Source organism: Tachypleus tridentatus, chromosome 4, assembly GCF_004210375.1.
Source record: "Tachypleus tridentatus isolate NWPU-2018 chromosome 4, ASM421037v1, whole genome shotgun sequence".
Classification (NCBI taxonomy): Eukaryota; Metazoa; Arthropoda; class Merostomata; order Xiphosura; family Limulidae; genus Tachypleus; species Tachypleus tridentatus.
In genome coordinates this window covers 49,093,377-49,113,656 of record NC_134828.1, presented here as the reverse complement: position 1 = coordinate 49,113,656, position 20,280 = coordinate 49,093,377, and the positions used below count along the sequence as shown (strand labels likewise).

Below are 20,280 nucleotides of genomic sequence, written 5' to 3'. Positions count from 1 at the left end.
CATACATTAGATATTTAACATGGATATCAAATCATGCTTAATGGCTACAATAAGAAACTTAGTTGAATAAGACATTAGAGTCATGTTATATACATTGAATTATACGTGAATATTTTATTTTAAAACTAGATTTATCACACGGACTTATAGACTCTTATGCCTTAAATCAACCACACCAGAAGAACTTTATACCAGAAAGGTAAGTTTATTTAAATCATATTTCATTAATCTTATATTTTTAGAGTCACATGAACTATCACTATTTTCTTAGCCTTCTTGAAGCATCTGGACTTACACTGCATCAGTTAAAAACTTCAGTAGAGCTTGTGGTTGTTGAAGTAAATGTTATTGTGATAAATGTTGAATAAAGAATCAGAGCTAACAAAGGCTTATATATAAGTAAACTAAATTAATAATCTTAAGCACATTCCAATTAAAAACAATGATTAATTAACTCTTACATTATATTTTATTAATTGATATTTTGGCCTTGAAGATGCTACAGTAAAAGTTATTTGAAGTCTATAGGCAGGATGAATATGCAAAAGGGATTCTTTATTTAAGTATTGCTATTATGATTAAAGTACAGCAGTAAAAGCTCTGGATTTAAGTTTAGCTACCATGGAAAGAGGCTGCAGACTTAGATAGTATTATGAGGCAAAAGTTCAGGAGAAATATTTTATTTAAGTATTTTTACTCGAACATAAGCACAGTAAAGAATCTGGACCTAAGTAGCATTACTATAAATAAAATGCAGTAAAGTCTCTGGATTTAAGTAGTGTTACTATTAAAAATGTTGAGGAGATATTTATAAGTATTATTATTATACTGAAAGCACAGTAACAAAATTTGCTTAAAGTAGTGTTATCATGGTCAAAGATCAGGAGAAGTTATGACAAAAGTGCAATAAAGGCTGTGGACTTAAGTCATGTTACAATGTTGAAAGTACAGCATAAGTTTTGAATTTATTGGTGTTACCATTATGAAAGTACAGTAAAGGTTTTGGATTTAAGTAAGTTAATATGATGAATTCCACTAAAAGTAATTCTGATTTTGATTAGTGTTACCATGAAAATTCATAATAAAATGCATTGTTAGAAGCTTATTCAATCAATGAAAACATATTCAATTAGCCCATTCAAATTAGTAACTAAAGAACTACAGGGTGTTTGGAAAGTCACTGTGCAGTTTTGTCTGTTAATAAATATATAAGTGCACAGTGACTTTTTGAACACCCTGTATTATCTAATAGATATTTGCTTAAAGATAATATGTTGAAAGAGTCAAAATGTACTTCAACTATTTATTTTGTTAGTTTTGTTGAAAAATCTGTTTAATGTTTAATATTAAGAATCTAGGTAACAGTCAATTTCACCTCTTTTTATTTTTTTAGCTTATCATAGAATTTACCAGTGTCAACTCAGTTTTCTCAAACAATATATAAATAGTGTTTTGGGTTAATAATTAAAATCTGTAATTTCTGATTGTAAGAATTTTCACATCTTACTTTAGAAATCTGACATTGTAGGTTATTTTGATAAGCTCTTTCTCAACGAGCACCAGTACTCTACTACAATATGCCTGAATGTTCAGTTTTTGTTATGAAAAGTTAATTTGTTCTCACCCTAAATTAATGATTTAATGAAACCCAAATCGATGCTAAATTTATAGAATGTAACCCCTCAAAAAATACTTAAAGTTATTAAAAATATACTGAGATGATAACTGTGGATTAGGTTTCTCATTTTGTGAAGAAGAAATAGAGTTACTTTTTTACTTGGAAATTATTCAGCATTTTTTGACATTCCTTTGACCAACATTTTCCATTTCCTGGCCCAAAGTCTATTTACTGTTTTCACTTCATGATTTTCTATTTTAAAGTATAGAAGACAAATGTAGAAAAGTATGAAAATAGCCTAAAATGGTTCTGTGCCTTTTATTAGCTACAACTGCAAAGAGGAAGGTGTTTCAAATGCAATAAATGTACTTGATGTGGATGTGAAAGAAAGCTATCAACAAAAAGTTAATAAAGAAACTTTTCAATAAAAGAATACAAAGAAAATTAGAACAAAAGATGAAAGCTTCTCCTTTTTATACCTTGAATGCAAAAGTTGCTGTTCTTTTGAATTTTGCAAATTTCAATGTTAGTGTTAGTGAAGTCTATCCATTACTCTTTTTGCTAAAACATTTTTAAAGGTTATTTTGGGAAGTTTGTTTTTTTACTACTGTTAGTCAAATACTTCTGATTATTATTTACACTGAAATGTTTAAGTTTCTGGCCAAGTTTCCTTCAAAAATTGCATTTGACCATATTCAGAAGAGATAATCATTACAACCAGATTCAAGTTGTATCAAAATCAGTTTTAGTTTTTATATTAATTTTGAATACTTTAGAGTTCAGGCCCAAGTTTATAGGATATAATAATCAAAAGTGGAAAATGAAACATAGTTACTAATGGACCTAGCTATGTCTTGAACTAAGGGTTAAAGAAGTTACATAATATGTATAGACCTCCAGGTTTATCTGTTCAATCCTCTTCAGACCAGTGAGCCCATTTCAAATTTTGTGTGCTCATCTGCATGTCATATTTTGAAATTTAATAAAAAATAATTATTATAACTGTATTTTGACAATTTTGCACCCAAAAAATGTTTTAGAATTAATAATTTGTTAATTTGTAATATTTATTTTGTTAATGTGTCAAGTAAATTGAAAAAAGGTTCAAACTTGCATTTCTGCACAGCTTCACAGAATAGCCTTGCTTGTAAACATTACACTCACTGGATTAAGTATTTGAAAGACTGTTGTTTTTATCTGTTATACATAGTAAAACTATTGTTTTTTCATTCAAAATGTTTTGCCACATTTACTTGGTATCATCAAGTGAGATACAAGAACCGAGACTGACAGAAGTTAATGTAAGAGAATAATTATATGAGAATTTGTAATAATACTAATCTGCAAGTATGTATGTGACTAAGCAAATGCAAACTTAATAAAGTAACTTATCAGTAAACTCAAAATTTGGTGCATATAAATAAAACTTTTAGGTCTGCATCTTAAGTGTTGAATTTTGTTCAATATACAAAAGAGCAAAAGTAATTGAAATGTATACAAATGAACACCTTTGTATCTGTTAAAAAAAGTTATGTTTTTTATCAATAGGGCTTCTTTTATTATTTATTTTATTAATGTTGTTTTCTCTGCTGATGATTTTTACCTCAGAAGAATTAAGAGAGTGATTTTTCCTGAACATTCTTCCAAAAACATGAGATGGAAATTTTAAATGTTCATAAAGAAATTAGAAAGTTGTCTATTTCTTTCACAAATATAACAGTTTTTGCAGTCCATACATTTAATTACATACACATTTCCTGACACCCATGGGTGTGGATGCCTGTATGTGGTCTTGGAACTTTGCAGATAAATTTCTGTCTTTTCAGTTTATCTCTTCTGGGATCTGAATGTCCATCCACATGTTTGGATGGGCGAAGAGATTCCTGGTGATTGAAGTATCCAGCCTCAACATAACACTTTGGCTTTGAATTTCTGCAGTCAGTTTGCTTTGGGGTGTCATTTTCAGGGTCAGACAGCTGGTCCTGTTGGTCTAGGCTCAACTGAGTATCAGTGTCAGGCATTCTCAAAAGATGTTGGGAGACATTATCTCAGATATTGGTGTTTGAGTATAGTGCTCACGAAACCCTGGTGTTACTGCAGCATTCTTGTTTGGCATTGTAGTGCATCCTGTTGCAGGACTCCATGGTGGGTGGGGTTAGTAGGCACTGAAACTTTCTTCTTTCATTATGGATCACTCAAGTCCAAATAAAAAAATAATAATAAAAACACATCTTTGGCAAATAACCTCATATTGAAGACTTAATAGCACTTAATACACCTGTTCTTCATTTTCTTACAATACATTCTTTTTCAGACAAATCTTTAGCACATGTGTCTTCCTTTTTTCATTCTGAAAGGATTAGCAGGGTTTACTTGCTCTAAGTCAGTCAAGAAGATATGTTATGGGGATATCTTGGTGAAAATGTGTGCCACAAAACACAGTGAACTCCTCTTGAATTTGAAGGCTATTTGGGGTATAACCATTGAAGTTACTCCCCATGCTACTTTGTATTCCTCTTGAGGAGTTATTATTGAGAGGGATTTGAAGAACATATCTGAGTTGGAGATCCTCACTGACTTCTCCACCCAAGGAGTTTGTTTCTGCAGTGAGGTGTATCTCCACTTATAAGGATGGAATTATGCTGCTTACCAGTGTTCTAATTTTCATGATTACATCACCACATTTACCTGCTGCTGTCATGGCAGATTATCTGAACTGTAAGGTATGGCCATAATTCTCAACCCTCTCAGATGTTTCCAGTGCTAGCAGTTTGGTCACTGATTCTTTGATGTGTGCTCATTTTAGTGGCAAAGACCATGTTGCTTATGAGTGTAAACAGAGCCCTCACTGTGTTAATTGTGGTGACTCTTACCCCTCTTACTTTTGTTTTTGCCATAGGTCGGTGGAGGAGAAAGAGGTACTGTGCTTGAAAATTGTTAATAACATTTCTTACCCTGAAATGCAGAAGTTATTGCCCTCAACTCTGTTGGAACATAGTGCAGCAGTATATGTCTGAGATAGAGTCATTCTCAAACCAAGTGAAGAGTCTTTTGCCCTGTATGGATAAGCAAGTTGACAAGACAACATCTACTGTCTCTGTTTCCACAACTTCTTCAAATGACTATGTGGGTACAATTTCTTTGCCTCCAGCTTCTGGTATCTGGTCAGGTCCACCTTTTTCAGCCCTTAAATGTAGAACAATTATTCGTTCACAATATCAGTTGCTGGAATCAGCATCTGCTGACAGAAACCTGCCTATTCATCCCAGGATAGAATCCATGGAGATCAACAGACCTTCTTGTAATAATGAAAAACAGTGTAGATGTAAATCAAAAATTTCTCCATCAAGTTTTCATTCTCCTCCACCTAAATAAAAATGGCCACTTTGAGATTTCCATTCTAATCTGGATAACATCAAGGTCTTGATTTATTCCTATCATCCTGTGTATCTTTTGTTATGGGAAACATTTCTGAAACCTTCCAATTCTGTTACCTTTTGTCAGTTTTTGTTATGCCAAAATGACAGGCTCTATGGTGATGAATGCATGGAGTTGTGGCATTACTGGTCAACCACTCAATAGACCTTTAGAGACCGTCGCCATTCATGTTTTCTTGTGTTGCACCATTACTGTTTATTCTCTCTACCTGTCTCCTGGAGAGATTTATGATCAATCAAACCTTGATGCTCTCATTGAACAGTTGCTGTTTCCCTTTATAATCCTGGGAAATTTCAATGGACACAATCCCTTCTGGGGTAGTCCTGATATTGATGGAAGGGGTCATTCCATAGAGTGTATGTTATTGGATCACAATCTTTCTTTCTCTTTAGTTGTGGTTCTTATATTTATATTCATGTACCTGGTTAGTCGTTTACTGCCATTGATTTTTCTATCAGCTCCCTTTATTTTTCTTTTGCTTTTCTTGGAAGGTTAACAGTGATCCACAGGGCAGTGATAATTTTCCCATCATTTTGAGGAAGATTGGTTGTGGTCAGTGTCACTCAACCTGTATGAATGAAGGAAGTTGGACCAAACTAACCTTTTACTTCTCTTTTGAAACTTGACCCTGCTACAATCAGTCATAATGAATTTTGTCAGTAGTTCATTCTTGTACTACTTCTGCTGTAATACATCTAAACATGTACAAGACAGGTTAGATGCTAAAGCCAAAAAAAACTTGGATTAAGTTCATAGCTACCATCTCTCTTTCTGCCAGTACCAAAATAATATGAGACAAGATTTGGAAGATCAGTGAGAAGCATACTTCCCATCCCCTTTCTGTCTTGCTCTTCAGTGGCCAGGAAGCTGCTGATACTGTTGGCAAAAGGTTTTCTAATGCATCTACCACTTCTGTTTCTTCCCCCTTCTCCTTGACCATCAAGTCTTGAACAGAGCGATCGTCTCTCTCTCTTTTGGGTTGATCATCTCTTTGACTATGATTGTCCCTTAACACTGGTGGAACTCGAGCTTGTGTTTTGTCAGACTGACAGTACATTGGTAGGACATGATGATGCTCACTATGAGATGCTGCACCATCTCTGTCCTGTCTCTCTTGTTGTTCTGGTAGATATTAACTGGATATGGCAGGAGAATGATTTTTTGATTCTTGACACACTTTCTCTAAGCCTGAGAAGAATTCTAATATTCCTTATAATTACTGTTCAGTTCCTCTGACTGGCAGTTTTAGTAAGATCTTAGATAGGATGGTTAATGATTGCCATGTTTGGTTCCTCAAATTAAACAACCTCCTCTCACTCACTCAGTGTGGGCTATGTCAACAGAGATCTACCTGATTTGACCTGAAACACCAATCAGGAAAGACTTCATCAAAAGGGAACATCTTGTTTAAGTGTTATTTGACATTGAGAAGGTTTACAACAGTATGTGGTGCTCCACTTCTATGTGTTATTTGGCCATATAACTATTTTCATCTGAAACTCTTTTCTGGACTGTGGGTTCAACACTTTCCTGTTGTTTTTGACAGGAACTTTGTGTCTTTCAGGGCTATATTTTTAGTGTCACACTTTTCAGTATCAAAATTAATGCTGCCAATACACAACTTCCTTGCACTATTATAAACAGGCTCAATGCTGATGATTTCCACATTTTGTATCAGTCATCAAACGTGAAATTTATTGAGCAGCAGTTTCAGGCTGCCTTCAGTTGCCAGTTGAAATGGACTACAGCAAATAGTTTCACCTTTTCTCTTTCCAAAGCCATTTGCATGTGTCTTTGCGATCAATGGGTCTATGCCTTGATCCCAAGTTCCATCTTGGTGATATTGTTCTTCCAGTCATGATTCCTGTGGGTGCTGGAAAACCTGAAAAATCATGGAATTTGGAAAAGGTATTTTTAAGTCATAGAAAGTAAGTAAATTTTACATTTTAATAAAAAGGTCTGCAAATATCATTAGAAACATCAACACATCAAACAGCTATGTGTCAAGTGTATGAAGACATTGAATACCTTTCATGTCGAGCTCTGTCTCAGTGAGGTTGTTCTTATAGTCCCTGAGACAAAGTTTTTGGGGCTTGTCTTTGATTGAAAGCTGGCTTTCATTCCACACATCAAATAGCTATGTGTGAAGTGTATGAAAACTCTTAACATCCTCTGTGTCTTCTCTTTCACCAGTGTTCCATGTTCATGATCTGTCATGTCCTCATTAGTTCCAAACTGGACTATGGCTCTATGGTCTGTGGTTCTTGAGGATGCTAGATCCCATTCATTGTCTGGGGCTTTGGCTCTGCATAGTGACTTTCTGCAATATTCCAGTCCAGGGTTTGAAGACTGGATCCCACAAACCTCTTCTTCACCTCTACCATTTACAACTTTTTTTTGTAGTGTGCCATTAAACTTCTATCCTTACCACAACATTCCACCTGGGGTTGTTTTCCTTCCTCAGTGGGCTGTGCTCTTTTGGAATAGATAGCCTGCCATTCTTCTTTTTTGTTTTGGTATACAGGTGCAGCTAACTGAGTTGGGCATGTCATTGAATGATGTTGCTGTCTCCACTGATTAGCCCATACCACCATAGCTTATTGCTATCTGGACTGGGACCTTTCTTTGAGTCATCTAGAGAAGGCATATACTTTCAAGTGGAAGTATTGTCTTTTCTTTACTAAAAATCTTTCAAACCATTTTTTCATTCTCATTGAAACAGATGACTTGATACAGGTGGTGTGGAATCTGCCATTATTTGTTGTGACCTGGTGTTTGTTCACAGGATTACCTCTACAGTTTCTATGTTCATTGCTGAACTGTATGCCATTTCTTTTTCCCTGGATAATGTAGAAGTTATGTAATACATCTATTTTATTATTTACACTGACATTTTAGTTCTCTAGTGACTCTGAAATCACTTAATGTTAGTTCTCACCCTGTTCTCATTGATATTCTGAAACAACTGGTTCATTTTTCTTTATCTTCTGTTTTTATCTAGTTTTTCTAGATACCTAGCCATGCAAGTATCTGTAGGAATGAGCTTACTGACACTGCAGCTAAGTCTGTCTGTTCTGGTTCCATCACAGCTGTGCCTATCTAGTATAAGGGCTATAGTCCTGTATTAAAAGCTTGGCTTTCTGCCAGTTGGCAGTCAACTTGGAGTGAGCAACATTGCAACAAGCTTTTTCAGATCAAACCTTCTGCTGTTCTTTGACTGTTTCATTTCTGTAAGGATCAAAAAAAGGAAGTTATTCTAATTAAGCTAAGCATTGGTTACAGTTTTTTAAGTTATTCTTTTCTTTTACCTGGAACTGATCTATTAGTGTGTGGCTTTGTGACACTGAAGCCATAATAGCTAATGTTTCACTGTCATGCTGTTGTTATGACTATAAGCGATGGCATCATTTTCGACATGTCTTCTCAGTGGATTTACCCCTGATTTTGGAAAGTGTTGTTGTTAATATTGGCACTCCAATTTCCATGTGTTTTTAACTTTTTATGGGCCATTGGATTTTTTCTATCTATATTTTTTTATCTGAATTTTGGTAATTGGGTTGTTTTCACTTGATTTATTATCATTTTTGTCAATAATAATTTTACTTTTACCTATTTTCGTTACACAAATAGCCTAGTCTGATTGTTTTGCACCAATAAATACCAAACTACTAATCATTATTCACGTACTTTTTTTGAATAGCAGTTGACTTATCTTTATTTATATTATGAATTTGGGTACTTACATTCAGGTCTTATTTGTATATTCCTGAATTTGACAGTTTATTAATAAAGTACTTTGTCATGTTTGCAGTTGCTTATTCACATGCTTTTAGATCAGTATTATTATAACTTCTCACATGATTCTTTTTTTTGTAAATTGTTTCAGTAGCTTTAGTTCTTGAATCTCACCTGATGATGCAAGATAAAGCTGGTGAAACATTGTGAACAAAATAAACAAAAGGTTTACTACAGTTACGACAGAAAGTGTTCGTACCCCTGCATTGTGAGTAGTTTTTCCTCATAACATAAAAAGTATCATGATTAGGATAATGAAAGTATAGTATATTATAAATATTATACTACCACACATCTATATAAATTCTTATGTAAATTGAATGACAAATAAACTGTTTATAAACAAATAACCAAACATAGGAGGGGTAGAAAGTGTTCGTGAGTCTACTTTAATGGTCAGTTGTGTAGCCTTAACGGAATTACTTGGCACAATCTTGCATCATAGCCCTCCATGATCGTTTGACAGTACTCGACTGGTATTTTCTTCCATTCTTCTTCACAGAAGGCCTCCAATTCTTGCAAGTTTTTCGGGTGATGCTGATGAACCTGCGTTTTCAATTCATGCCAAACGTTTTCAATTGGGTTGAGATCACGTGACTGCGATGGCCACTCCAGAACACTTATATGGTTCCTCTGCAACCAGGATACACACATTTCGATGTGTGCTTAGGGTCATTGTAGTGCTGGAAGATCCAACGACACCCAAGCCGCAAGTTCCGAGCATCATTCTTGATATAAGTGCATAATATATCAATGTACTCTTCTTTTTTCATGATTCTGTTGATGCGGTGATAGCTGCCTACACCAGAAGAGCTGAAGGAACCCCATAGCATGATCGAGCCACCTCCGTATTTAACTGTAGGGACGGTGTTCTTTAGAAGATTTCATTCCCTCTTCTTATGGAAAATATAACGAACATCATGGTGGCCAAAAAAGCTCAATTTTAGTCTCATCTGACCAAAGAATACTCTTCCGAAAGGTAAAGGGTTTATCAACATGCTTTCTTGCATACCTAAATCGTGCTTCTAAATGAACAGGCTTTAAATATGGAGTTTTACGAGGACAGCATGCTTTGAACCCAGAAGAGTGTAACATGTTTGTAACTGTAGAGGTGTTTACTTCAATCCCAGTTTCCCTTATCAGTTTCTGTATGTCATTACGTGTTAAATGAGGGGGTCAACTTATTTCTCTGAGAACCTTCCTCTTGGTTTTCTCTGGAATTTTGGTGGGGTGTCCTGAACAAGGAAGGTTAGCAGTTGATCCTGTAAGCTTAAACTTGACAATTATACCTGAAAGATACACATGAAACTTGTATTTTACAATAATTCATTTTTTTAAATCACTGGACAGTTGTTTCCTTTTTGCCATGATGACCAAGCAGATAATGACGGAGACGGCGCTAAATTGCCGGAAGTAAATTTTTTGCTGGCTAAATTCCAATAATTATGAACCCAGTGTCTAGTTCTGGAATGGTATAATGTAGTTTATTTGCCAAACTAAACAAAATTTTTACAGGAATATCAGTTTTTTTCACATGTTCTGAAATGTACAAACACTTTCTGCTCCTCCTATTTTTGGTTATTTGTTTATAAACAGTTTATTTGTCGTTTAATTCACATAAAAAATTATGTAGATGTGTGTTAGTATAATATTTATAATATGTTATATGCCTGTTAGCCTACTCCTGATACTTTTTAAGTTATGAGGAAAAAACTACTTGGGACGTAGGGGTACGAACACTTTCTATTGTAACTGTATGTACAAATGATTAATAAAACATTTTTTGGGAATAAACTCTGATTTTTTTTTTCTGCCCATACCGAAGCATAGGTTTATACACACTAAAAATATCATCCATTAATGCTCTCATGTTTTCATATTTGATTTTCCTTATTTTCTTCTCATTTTACTAGTACAGCTTCTGTTTTGAAACTTTTTTGATCTTACAGCATATAATCAGAACAGGTATGTGTAGCTCAGTTTTAAAAATTGTTACAGGCAAAGTTTAAATGTTATTGTATAATGTAGGCAATCAATGTTTTCTCAATACATATGTAAAAACAGCTGATATGGGTTTTCTCAATACAAGTTAAATAAAGTGGTGTAAGAAAAACAATGAAATGTAGAGAGAAGTTTGTAGAAGTGAGGAACAAACTGTACATCTTTGGATTATTTTATAGCTTCTTCAGATATTATTTTTATTCTTGAAAATGTTTTTGTTTTAAATTATATTTCCTTGAGAGCTATGGAAAGTTTATTCTAAGAGAAGCATCAAGTAAATCCTATTAAGTTTAGGGAGTACAGTAGGTGATGACAAAGTATTTTGCTGATTGAAATCCACATTAATTGAAAATTAGCCACAATCCATGAAAACATTTACTGTATTTTTCAGCCCTTTGCATAAATTTTCCTTATTTGAATATTTGTATGCATGCTCTTTAAGCTATGTTTTTGTGTAAGCATTATGTGTTAGGTCAGTAATTTATGGTCTGTTTGAAAAAATTATGTGCAGGCACCCAAACACTCAAACAAACTCATGTAGGATGAAATTTTATGTAATAAAACTACATTTAAACTAAACAGTAGACATTATTTTATGAGATGAAAACAGAGAAACTTGCATAAACAAAGAAAAAACCCATAGTATATTAAGAATTAGTTAAAAGGAGTTTTCAGGAGTCTACTAAACAAACCAAAGCTAAGTTGTTGAAATATAAAGTTGTAGTGAAAGCAAATTTAGCTAAATATGCAGTATCAGTTAAATGTTTTTACTTATAATTTGTGATAGTCTAAATGTATACTGTGTTGAGGTTAGGATTCTTGTACAATAGGTACCTATGACTTGTTGGCAGTAAATTTGAAATTAATGAGTAACACTCAATTTGTTTTCAGCACAGAACTAGTAAAATGTACATATAAATTATTTACAATATAGATGATCATAAGCATATCATACATGGTATATAATTCTCTTCTTCTTGTCTAAAGTCCACTTAGGCCTTTTCAATTACTTTAGAATTTCATCTGATGATCCAAATTATTACTCTATTAGTAATACATACTATCCCAAGCATAGTTCACTTAAATTTCTTCGAGTTACCATTTTTGTATCCCTTATTTCTAAAACTACTTGCTCCTTTTTCATGTTTAGATTTACTTCCAGTAAAGTCTACTTTTTGTCAAAGTCCACAGGGAGTTTCAATTACTTTAGAACTCTCTTTGATAAAATGAATTATTTTCTTCATCAACACTGTTAGTCTCACTCTATTATATATCAACCATTAGGATTATATTAATTGTTAAGTCTCCCTTCTCATTTCAAACACCTCTTTTTATGAATTTACTTTGTTTCTTATGTGCTCTTTATCTGTTTGTCTTTTTCCTGCTCATCTCACACAGATTGTATGTTTATTACTTAATCATGTACTCGATATATTCTAGCATCAATAAATTTCTGCAACATTTTATAATCTTGACATCAGTGAGCTATAAACACAGCATACAACTCTCACTAATTTATGTAACTAAACTTTTCTTAGCATTCACTTTAAAATTATTACTTATAACTCTCTTGTTATGAACAAAACTAAGCAGTCATAAAATATTCACTCACAAAATAAATTAATAATATCTATACAAAACAGTCTTTTATATCATGACATGCAGAAACCTCTAAATGCATGTTCAGAAAGTGATAAGCACATGGTTTTGAATCTAAATATTTTGGACCTAAATAGCTCAAGAAAGCCCGTATAAATTGTTTTGTATAATGATTTTTTATAAAAGAAATTACATGTAGGTTAAGTGTTGTTTGTGTGAAATACTTCACAAATATAAATGCTAAATTTGAAATTTGAAATTGGTAATCATATGATGACAATGACATTGTGCCATAGTGTACCATACTCCTTGCATTGAAAAGTTTAACTAAGTAAAACATGGGTGAGTTGATTCTGAATGGAAGAGCCAGTATGCAATATGGTGTTCTCAGATAAAGGTTTTTCTAATGATAAGAAATTTGTAACATTTGATTATGAAATGTGTGAGAAAAGTTCCAGACAGACAAATTCAATGATTATTTATATAGATTATTGTTAAGTTTATTATACTCAAATAATAAACATGGGTAAAAGAGTTTATACATTATTGAGAAAAAAGCATTTTTATTAGATATAAATTTATTTTGACTCTTAATACTGTTAACTAAAATATTGTTTCTGAACGTGACTTAATACTGTCATGGTTATGTCATGGTTCTTGTAGTTTGTAGTTGCAATTTGAAAAGTAAGTACAAAAGAAATAAATATTAGTGAAAATTATTAAAGTTAAAATTAATTGGAAATATAAATTCTTTGTGAAGCTGACAATGACCGAAAACAAAAAATGATCAAAACATTCACTCCTCTACATAATACTTTCTCTACCCATGTCAGCCGTTTTTACATGTATAATTTTCTCTACAAGTGGGTTTTCATGTCGTCACAGACCACTGTTAATTAGTAAAAGAGTAGCTCAAGAGCCGGCAGTGGATAATGTTGTCAAGTTGCCTTCCCTCTTAGTTTGTCACTCTTATATAAGGGACAGCTGGTGCAGACAACTCTTGTGTAGTTTTGCATAAAATTCAAAATATTAAACACAAGGTTTGTCTTATTGCAGTAATTTATTTTATTTTTTATGTTTTAAAAATACTGTTGCTACACTTTAACTTTCAATTATCCTTTATATTTTTGTATTTGGTATCACAGTGGGCAGTGCTATCTGATCTTACTGAGAATGTTGATTGTACTTAATTGTCTTTAGATTGATGCTGAAGAATATGGGGAAGCATTAGCTCTAGCAAAAACCTATGGTTTAGATTGTGATCTTGTTTACCAACGACAGTGGAGAAAACATCCTGTTTCCATTGCAACCATCCAAGACTACTTAGTAAGTAGTTTTGACTCTTGTTCATTAAAATGGTGTTCATTTTGATTTTAATTAGTTAATTTATTATTATATGTTAAATACTCTTTCATTGAAGAGTTGCTTATTTTCAAGACTGGTTATTGTCCAAAAAGAAATTACATTAACGACAAAGTGAAATAAATATTAAGGTGAAAATATTGAAACAAATATTATGTAGTATGTAATAATACTTTTTTTTATTGTAGAGTAAAATTACAAAGCGATCATGGGTCTTACATGAATGCTCAGAAAGAGTACCTGAAAGTATTGATGCAACAAAAGAACTACTGCAGTATGGTTTGCAGGGTACAAACCTGGAGGCATTGATTGCTATTGGAAAAGGGGAAGACAGTGGAAGGTTAGATTTGCTCAAAATTTCTGATATAACATATCTGTCTATATTTGTGTTATTTGTGGAGCTTTTGTGTCACACTCTGCACCTGATGAATTTTGCACATTTTGCGTAACCAATATTTCACATATTTTACAAATGTGCCATGTGCTAAACCCAACAAGTAAGACCCACTGTATTTAAAAAGCATTTCATATAGTTTACTTGTGTGATGTGCTGAACCCAAAGAGCATTATGCAGTAATGTTAAAAATGTGTGGCACATTTGATAATAAACAAATATACCACAAGATTGTAGTGAATGATTACATGTTTTACTTTGAAGTTTGTCACATATTTTATCTGTACATTATATTTTCAAAACATACTTACCTCTGCTGCCACTTATAGCTATTACTCGACCACCATGGTTTCAACTTTGCCCTTCTTAGCATTGGTCTAACTTTATTTTGTTTGCTCTCCAGTCTTTTATACCCCCACTCAATTGCCTTGGTGATATTTGTCTTGTGATATTCCCCACCTACATAAGTGCACCCTCTATATTAGTATGGTATATAAGCACCTCATTTAGATAATTTTGTCACTTTTTCTCAACAAAGCACTTACACAGGTTTTTCTACAGACATGTCGTGATAACAACTGACTTCTTTGGTTGTGATTTTCATATTTCCTAGTAGCTTTCTATAAACTGTATTTAATAATTATTAAAAAAAACAAAATGTTACACACTGGCACAGAGATTAAACAGTTCTTCTCTATTCAACCTCTTTTATCTAGTTCTGATTTTTGAGAGATAGAAACATACATTCAGTCTGGAGGCATCTCTGTTGGAAGTTGTGAGGCTGCTTTTGTTGATGATCCAGGACAGTCTGGAGAGAATTTGGGCTTTTTTTTCTTTTTTTCTGGCACATTTGTTTACTAGATTGGCTTCACATGAAATAATTTGGATCAGTCATCTTCTGCTCCATTTCTTCAGCCCCTCAGTGTAGATTCCTGTACATGGTGAGGGCACCTTTTTGGGAAGGTTCTGTTCTTTCAGCTTGCCTCCTCTGGGATTTAAACATCCACACACATGTTTGCTGTGCATGATGACCTGTGAAGGGGAGGAAAGGATCCTGGTGATTGAGGTGGCCTTGAATTTCTGTAGATGGGCAGCCTTGGGGTGGCTACCCTAGCGTCAACCAAGTACCGGTGTTGGATGTTCTCAACAGGTGTTGTGGACATTGTATCTGATATTGATGTTTGGATATAGTGCTCATGAAACCCTGGCATTGCTGTATTATTCTTGTTTGGTATTGTAATGCATCCCCTCACAGGGCTCCATGGTAGGTGGGGTCAGTGGGCACCTAAATACTTCTTTTATTATGGATTTACCAAATAAACTTAAATAGTGAAAAAACAGTCCATAGGTAAACAACCACATCTTGAAGATTCTGAGCAGCAATTTTCAACACCTGTAACACCTGTTGTACCTCATATTTATATACGAGATTCTCTTTCAGACAAACCTTTAGGGCAAATGTCTCCTTTTTTCATTCACAAGGGACTAGAGGGACTTGCTGGTTCTCCAAAGTCAGTAATGAAGCTTTTATCTGGTTACATATTGGTGGAAACATCCACATCTCAACACAGTGAACTCCTCTTGCATTCAAAGGTGATTGGGGATATACCTATTGAGCTTATGCCTCATGCTACTTTGAATTCATCACAAGGAGTTATTGTTGAGAGGGATTTGAAGAACATCCCCGAGTTGGAGATTCTGGCTGGTTTCTCCACCCAAGAAGATTCTGCAGTGAGGTGTAACTCCACTCGCAAAGATGAAATTACAATGCCGACCAACATCCTCATTCTGACATTCACATCACAGTGCCCACCCACCACCATCAAGGCAAGTTATCTTCATTGTAAAGTAGGGCCATACTTTCCAACCCTCTCAGATGTTTACAGTGTCAGTGGTTTGGTCACTTGAAGACATTATGTTGTGATTCCTTGACATGTGCTCATTGTGGTGGCCAGGACCACAATGGCTATGAGTGTGAAACAGGCCCTCATTGCATCAATTCCAATGGCTCTCACTCATTTTACTTTTGTTCTTGCCCTAATGGTTAAAAAGAAAAAGAAGTGCCGCATTTCTAAACGATTCAAAACATTACTTACCCTGAGGCTCGAAAGTTGCTGTCCACCACTTCATCTCGGACATATGCTGCTGCACTTCGTTAAGACAGATCTCTCTTTGCCTTTAAAAGAATTGTTCTCAAACCAAATGAAAAGTCTTTTGACCTCCATGGTTAAAAAAGTTGAGGAATCAATGTCGACACCCATTTCTATCCCTAAGATACACTCCAGCAAACCCCAAGATCCACTTTCTTTGGTTCTGGATATGGGCATTTCCTCTGGTACATCTTCTACTCCCACCTCAAGATGAAAAGTGATCATTTGTTCATGTCCTCAGTCTTTGGAATCTTCTTTCAACAACAAAGACTTGCCCAGTCAACCCAGGGCAGTATCTATGGAGATCAACATACCTCCCTCGAATAAAGACAGTAAAGAAAAAAGATGTGGTCGTAAACAGAAGGGCTCTCCACCCAGTTCATCTATGCATAAATAAAAATTGCCACCTTGATACAATAGAACTGCCAAGGTTTACGTTTTAATGTGGATGATATCAAAGTGCTAATTGCTTCACACCGTCCTGTATCATCATTGAACAATTCCTTCTTAATGTTACAAATGGGCTGTATGTTGACGACTTTCACATCTCATGTCAGTCATCGAACATAAGGTATTTTAAGCGGCAGCTACAGACTGTCCTTTTTCGTTTACTGAAATGGACCACAGCAAACGATTTTGATCTCTCTCTCTCTGAAACTATTTGCATGCACTTTTGCTGCCAACAGATTATTCACCCTAATCCTGAACTCCATATCAATGAAGTTGTGCTACCTGTGGTCCTTGAGACAATGTTCTTGAGGCTTATCTTTGACTGTAAGGTGACCTTTATACCACACATCAATCAGTTATGGGTGAACTGTACAAGAGCACTGAACATCCTCCATTTTCTCTCTTCCACCACTTGGGGAGTGGATCAATATTCTATGCTAAAGAAATATCGTGCTTTTATATGATTTAAACTAGACTGTGGATCACTGGTCTATGGCTCTGCCAGGATCTCAACCTTAAAAATGCTGGATCCTGTTCATCATCAGGGACTTCGACTCTGCACCTGGGCTTTCTGCACTTCCCCAGTTCAGAGCTTATACACAGAGTCTTATAAACCTCCTTTGCACCTCCACCATTTGCAAATGTCTTTAGTGCATGCTTTGAAACTTCATTCCTCACTAAAGCATCCCACCTGGGATTGTGTTTTTCTTCCTCAGTTGGCCATACTTTTTCAGAACAGACAATCTGCCATTGCTCCTTTTGGCCTTCGTATCCAGGCACTGTTTGATGAATTGGGTCTGTCCTTGGATAACATTGCTGTATCCATTGGTCAGCCCATCCCACTATGGCTTATTACAGTCCCCAAATGTGACCTGTCTTTAAGTTATCTGAAAAAGCAGATACTCCCGATTGGAAATACTGTTTGTTATTTGCTGAACATCTTTTGAATCATCCTTCCATTCCTATTTATACGGATGGTTCAAAATCAGGTGGTTTTGTGGGCTCTGCCATGGCTTGGTGGTTGCATGCAGAATCCCATCTACAGTTTTTATGTTCACTGCTGAACTGCATGCCATTCACCTTGCCCTGAATCACATAGAAGCTAAGCAGTATTCAAATTGCACTATTTATACTGACTTGTTTAGTTCTCTACTGGTCCTGGTATTGCTTCACATTAGACCTCACCACCATGTTCTTGCTGGCTTTTTTCTGGCCCATTTCTCTTTAACATTTACTTCTATCCAGTTTTTCTGGATGCCAGGTTACGTTGGTATTTGCAGGAATGGGCTTGCTAAAACAGCTATATCTGTCTGCTGTGCCTGTTCCATACATGGACTATGGTCCTGTATTCAAGGCTCGTGAAACACCAAATCAATTGATCAACCATTTTCTCAGTTATTCATGTGGGTTTTTAAGCTTTTAAGGCTTTCTCTAGGCAAGAGAAAGGTTTGTGGGTGACAAGGATGTTTTTCATCCTTCACCAGATATTTCTGTTGATGTTAGAAGATTTACTGCTCAATATCATTATGGAATAGCTATGCCTTGTCCATCATGATTACCTGAACAATATACTTTTGCTTATCACTGTCAAAGGGAGGTATATTTAGAATCTTGTAGACTTTATCCTCTTTTTGATATGTGGGATTGCAGATTAAACCCTGTGATCACTGAGAACAGATCACAATTTTGTAAGATTTGGTTGATCGTCATCACTGTTCTGGGAGATTAATCTTCTCTCCAATTTTGTTAAAAACTTATTAGCATGTCCCACATCAAGTTGAGGACAAATTGCTGATTTTTACTTTAGTAAGATTAGCAGCTTGTCTTCATTATTTGGTTTCCTGGCTTGTATGTTGTTGGGTATTATTGGGTAGAGATGTCTTGGAGTGATTTTGTCTACCTGCTGTATCCTTTCTTGAATTATGTGAGACTCCTTTTCTCTGTCCCTTAATGTTCTTTGTCATCCCAAGGGCATTGGAATCATGAATTGAGGTCTCCTGTTTATGTATTTCCTTCTTGTTCTTCACATTTAGACTTTCTTTGGCTTTTGCTGGAAGTCATAATGTGACTTCTCGTCATGTATCCCATCCCTGACTTTTGCTTCTTGATGTATTGATACTCAGAATAGATTCTGCCATTATCTTTGAGGCTCTTCTACCTGGACAGACAGATGGCAGTGGTGTCAGTGACCACCATATGTAAATGGGGCTTGTGGGAGCAAGGTTACAAAATTTTCTCAAAATCTGGAATTTCTTCACCACAGATTCATGGGCACTTCAAGTTCTGGCATTGCTGTAAGTTATTCAGTTCTCTTCTCCTCCTGCAAGACTCTTCACTTTGACCTATCTTCTGCACCATATGTCTTCTGCAGAGTGGTAATAGCTTCCTCTCATCACTTTCATGCTTTGAGCCTGTGCACACACCATTACATAGATGAATGATGATTTCTGGCTTTATCTCATCGGTCGGTGGAACAACACACTTAAGATTCTCCTTTCAGAAGCCACCAAGATTGTGTTTTTTAACAGAGAAAACATTTTCTTGTTGAATTAACATATTGTTCATCTGTGTGTCTTTTTCAACACATCTTTAAACTGTGCTAATTCAACTCCCATCTGACTGCATGCTATGGAATTGGCAGTCAGGATTTTAGTCAGCTTTCCTTCTCATGCTGTACAGGTGGTTCTTTTTCTTTTGGGGATGCACATGTTCTTTTCGATAAGCACATATGTAGTCCCTGTAGTGGTTGCTGCAAGAGTAGTGGATCATAAACTGCAATCCATTGGATCATCTTCTCTTTGGAACAATATCTTAGATCTTGGGTGGTGGTTGGATTGGACCAACACTAGCATTGGTGTTTCTATACAGCCTTCATATCCTGAGATTCATCTCTTTACAGATGTCTTATTTCAGAGATGGGCTATGTATTACTTCCACATAAATATTTTAAAACGCCTTAATGTACAATGGGCAATAATTCAAAGTTTTGCTCTACAGAAGGAGAAAGTCTTATTGATTCATTCTGACATTTCTACAGTGTTCTCATATATTTCCTGTTAAGGGACCATGCATTTTCAGGACCTTTGTTTTTGAACTTTGGATATTCTCTCTCTCATCATATCAGCCTCTTGCTCTATTTCATTGGTGATTAATTTAATAACACTGTTTTGATTCCACCAAATAAATGCTTCATCACAAAGTTCTATAGTGGATTTGCTCTCAGTTCGGGACTCCAATAATTGATCAATTTGCCACTCATTGAAACTCTCAACTACAGGCATTTCTGCCCTCCATACCCCATTTTTGGGCTTTGGAAATAGATGCATTCACTCAAGATTGGATGGAATTACTTTCCTCTACTTGGTTCAAGTACTGTTGATAGCCCCATTCAATGATGTCTTCAAGAGGGTCCACCAACCCCAGCTTGTCTTCCTAGCCTCAGACATTTCAAAGCTCAAACTTTCTGTATGGAA

The 20,280-nt window shown here is 35.1% G+C and overlaps 1 protein-coding gene across 10 annotated transcripts in view; it reads left to right on the top strand.

Annotated features, from left to right (window-relative positions):
* The window catches only part of LOC143249085 (NBAS subunit of NRZ tethering complex-like), a 230,774-nt gene that overhangs the window by 74,321 nt on the left and 136,173 nt on the right, over window positions 1–20,280 (top strand). For all 10 annotated transcript variants that reach the window (XR_013027512.1, XR_013027511.1, XM_076498317.1 and 7 more), the window contains 3 exons: window positions 130–199; window positions 13,652–13,777; window positions 14,002–14,153. Coding sequence is in view for 8 of the 10 variants with exons in the window: in XM_076498317.1 (XP_076354432.1) it covers window positions 130–199; window positions 13,652–13,777; window positions 14,002–14,153 (348 nt within the window). In the remaining 2 variants the exon portion in view is untranslated. The remainder of the gene's footprint in view (window positions 1–129; window positions 200–13,651; window positions 13,778–14,001; window positions 14,154–20,280) is intronic.